General features: G+C 65.2%; 2 protein-coding genes across 2 annotated transcripts in view; both read left to right on the forward strand.

Moving 5' to 3' along the window:
* Positions 1-38: 38 nt before the first annotated feature.
* On the forward strand, positions 39-1,160 carry MNEG_5105 (hypothetical protein; the record flags this gene model as incomplete). Its single annotated transcript, XM_014046416.1, has 1 exon — positions 39-1,160. One exon carries the CDS (start codon positions 39-41, stop codon positions 1,158-1,160), a length of 1,122 nt encoding a protein of 373 aa, XP_013901870.1.
* Positions 1,161-2,111: 951 nt separating this feature from the next.
* MNEG_5106 (hypothetical protein) overlaps positions 2,112-3,677 on the forward strand; it is a gene marked incomplete at both ends in the record, with an annotated part of 8,864 nt that continues 7,298 nt past the window's right edge. Inside the window, 4 exons of the mRNA XM_014046417.1 lie at positions 2,112-2,212; positions 2,496-2,637; positions 2,845-3,108; positions 3,343-3,669. Of these exons, the coding sequence (XP_013901871.1) occupies positions 2,112-2,212; positions 2,496-2,637; positions 2,845-3,108; positions 3,343-3,669 (834 nt within the window). The remainder of the gene's footprint in view (positions 2,213-2,495; positions 2,638-2,844; positions 3,109-3,342; positions 3,670-3,677) is intronic.

Here is a 3,677-nt window from a genome sequence, read left to right on the forward strand (position 1 = left end):
CATCCTGCCTGGAGCGCGACACCGCCAAGCGCGCCACCATGCGGCAGCTCATGCGCAACACGTGGGTCACTGAGGCCCTCGCCAACGTCTGGGGGGTCACGGGACAGCGCAAAGCTCCAGGCCCGACAGCTCAGATCGAGCCTATGCAGCAGCAGCTGCAACAGCAGCCGTGTGTGCGAGCGGGCCGCAGCAGCGTGGCATGCCAGACGGCGGAGCAGGCTGCGCCGAGGGCAGAGTGCGCCGCAACCCAGACGCCCGCACGCCTGGCATCAGCGACGGTGGAGACGCAGACCGAGGCATGCCCGCCGCTGCCGCTGGAGTGTTCAGCGGAGCAAGCGGGCGATGGGGCGCCCGCGGACGTGATGCTGGGCCCGCAACCTGCACCTGACGCAGGCTCGACGCCAAGCCCCGCGGCCACTGAGGCCAGGCGGTCTGAGGTGGTTGGGGGGATGCAGCAGGGTTCTTCGGAGGAGCGCGGGGTGGAGGGCCACCGGCAGCAGCACGTGCCGCTGCTGCAGCAGCGGCAGGAGCAGCAGCAGAAGCAGCAGCAGGAGCAGCAGCAGGAGCAGCAGCAGGAGCAGCAGCAGCAGGAGCCGCAGGAGCAGCAGCAGGAGCAGCAGCAGGAGCAGCAGCAGGAGCAGCAGCAGGAGCAGCAGCAGGAGCAGCAGCAAGAGTCGCGCACGAACCCCGCAGGCCAGCAGGGGTATTTTTCCAGGTGTTGGGGCATGAATGGCGGGGCCACCGCCAACACGGCACAGCAGCCATGGATCAAGGACGCCCTCTGCAAAGACAGTGATGTTTGCCATGTCGGCGGCACCTGCAGGATCAGCAGCAGCACCAATGTGCACACCACCACTGCAATCACCTGCTCCTCATGGGGTGGCACCAACAACGGCAACTTGGCCAACCGCGCCACCACTCATTGCAAATGTACCACGCCTGGCAGCATTAGCCACTCGGGCGGCCCCGGCGTGTTCGAGTGTGCCGCAGGGCCCTGCTTTGCGCCTCGCGCCATGCCCGGGACCCCCTCGTCGCCAACGAGCGGCAGCCACTGCAGCACACACACGGCGGATGGCACCTCCAGCAGCTGCAGTGGCTGCGAGGACTTCGGCAAAGGCAGCGGCGGCGGCGGCGGCGGTGATTGCGACGGAGATTGCTGACTGTTTGGGCGCTCAGTTTGACTGATGAGGGCGCCGCGGGTACCTCTGCCAGCATTGGGCCCGGCAAGGGGCCGGCTGCCGACCTAAACGTGCGCTCGGCACAGTCTCCCCTGCCTGATGCACACAACCATGCCTTGCCGATGGACGCTGAAAACGCCAAAGGACTCTACTGACGGATCGAGCCCGCAAGCTAGAGCCATGCCGAGTATTGCTGTCTTGCCAGGATGCATATGGAAGCTGAAGCACCACCGCAGCACGGTCACCCCAGCCAGCAGCAATGGCTGCAACTCTGTAACATTCCTGCGTGATTCCAATTGGTGTCGTCTCCATATCCGGATCCTGCACGAGTTCCCGCATGCCCTCTGCATTGCTGCCGCCGCCCTCACTGTTGCAGGCATCTATTAACAGCCGGAGCATCGAGGGGGGCTGACGATGGGCAGCAGGGGGCGACGCAGCCTCAACGGCGTCTTTACCTGTTGGCGATGTGGCCGCAGCAGGCTGTGGTGCGTACTGCGAAGCATTGGTATTTCCAGGGCAGTCTGACAACCCCAAGCATGTGACACGGCTGATCATCACTCTTGCTCTCCCATCACCTACCATCATGCTCATGGCCATCAACTGTTGATGCTGCGGCCTTGCACACGTGTTTGCTTGTGTTGCCAGCAGCTGAGCTTCTGCTGGGGTAAAATTGTAGCTAAGCAGCACCATTCAATGCAGCACCCTCTAATTATCGACCCCTATTTGTGGTCCCTGATGTTTCAAGGCGTGTATATACAACACTGTACGTCAGATCACCACGTTTGACTCGTCTAGCCCACGAGTACAGCGGACGACAACAACACCCTTCGAGCTAGCCTAAAGGAGAGCAATCGAGGCGCTTTTAAGGCATCACGGAAAGCATCAAACGCGCTTGCATCCGCAGCGGATCTCGCAGGCGCCGCCTGAGGCGCCATGGCTGCGGCAGCGCCCCGCCTTAAAGCAGCAGTTGTACTGCTGTTGGAGGAGCGCCGCAGGCATGCGCTGGCAGCCGTGGGCACCTCAGAGCTCAGCAGGTGCGTTGGAGGTGGAGGAGCAGGGGGTTTTCAGTGCAGGGCGTGCAGGGGTGCTCGCTGCGTTGTGAGCGCCGCGTTGTGAGCGCCGCGTTGTGAGCGCCGCGTCGTCTCAGCTTGCGCGAGTCCCTGCCACAGCATGCGCCTCGCTCGCTCGCGCGCCGCTGCTGCTGCACGTGCCGTTGTTGTTGCGAGTCACTGCCTTATGTGCGGCGCTCTGCGCAGCCGCCCCGCCCACTCAACGCCGTGCCGCTGCCTTTGCCCCTCCCCGGGCCACCTCGCACAGGGCCGTGGCGGCCAAGGGGTCAGGCGAAGTCCTGTTTGAGAAGGGTCCCGTGCGCATTGAGAAGCCGGACTTTCGTGGGTGCGAGTATGTCATTGTGAAGCACGTAACGGTTCTAGGCCCTCAAGACCATCGCTGGCGCCAGGTGCGCAGAGGCAGGGCCTTGGTAGGGCCAAGGTCAGTGCATGGTAACAGACGGGATTAGGGCCACGCACGCCTGCGCGCTGCAGTCAAGCAGCCATTATGGACCCGTGGTGAGATGGGGTCTGAATAGTTCTGTCCCCTGTTGCTAGCACCTCCGTCCTCCTATCCTCCTCTTTGCCCCATCCCGGGCCTCTCCCAACCCGCGCAGGCCCTGAACGAGGTGCTGGTGGAGCCCATGCTGGCGGGGCATGACACCCTATTACCAGCCATCGCCTGGAGCCACACCAGCAGCGGCGTGGCACTCGCGTCCTTCCGCCCCGGCGACGACAGCGTGCGCACGTGCTTTTGCAAGCTGGAAGACGCCTGCGAGGCGGCGGGCCTCAACCCAGAGGAGACCATGGCGGCGCGCGTACAGCAGGCCGGCGCCATGGTGCCCAACATGCTCAAGGCACTGTATGACTTGCACGGCGCGGTGAGACCGGGTGGGGGCCGTCGCAGGGGGCCTGGCGCGGCTGATGCGACGACTGCGGCGTTCAGGAGGCTAGGCTGTGGGGGCAGCAAGCCTCACCTGGTGCAGTCTCACGCACTCCCCATTCCTTGCCCTTGCTCCTGCCCGACCCATCGACCCTCACCCTGCCGCCACACTCTCTCTCCCCTGCCCCGCGCCTCCCCTGGCCTTCCCCAACCTCGCCATCCCCGCCCACAGGGCTTCATCCACCGCGACGGCAAGGCGGACAACTGGGTGGTGGACGCGGCCAACCCCCTGCGCCCCCTGCTCATCGACTTTGGCCTCGCGCAGCGCATCAGCGACGGCCTGGGCGCCACAAACGGCTACACACCCACCCACGTGCCCCCAGAGCACGTGGCTGCGCTGGACGCGGCTGGCCTGCTGAAGTGGCGGCGCGAGCGGGAGCTCAAGCGCGGCGCGTCTGGGCAGCGCGGGGTGCTACCCCCGGGGGGAATGCACGAGCTGCTGCACAAGGCGCTGGGCCCCGCCACTGACATCTATCTGCTGGGGGCGACGCTGTGGGAGGTGGGTCA

This window comes from Monoraphidium neglectum, assembly GCF_000611645.1.
Source record: "Monoraphidium neglectum strain SAG 48.87 unplaced genomic scaffold scaffold00745, whole genome shotgun sequence".
NCBI classification, from domain to species: domain Eukaryota; kingdom Viridiplantae; phylum Chlorophyta; class Chlorophyceae; order Sphaeropleales; family Selenastraceae; genus Monoraphidium; species Monoraphidium neglectum.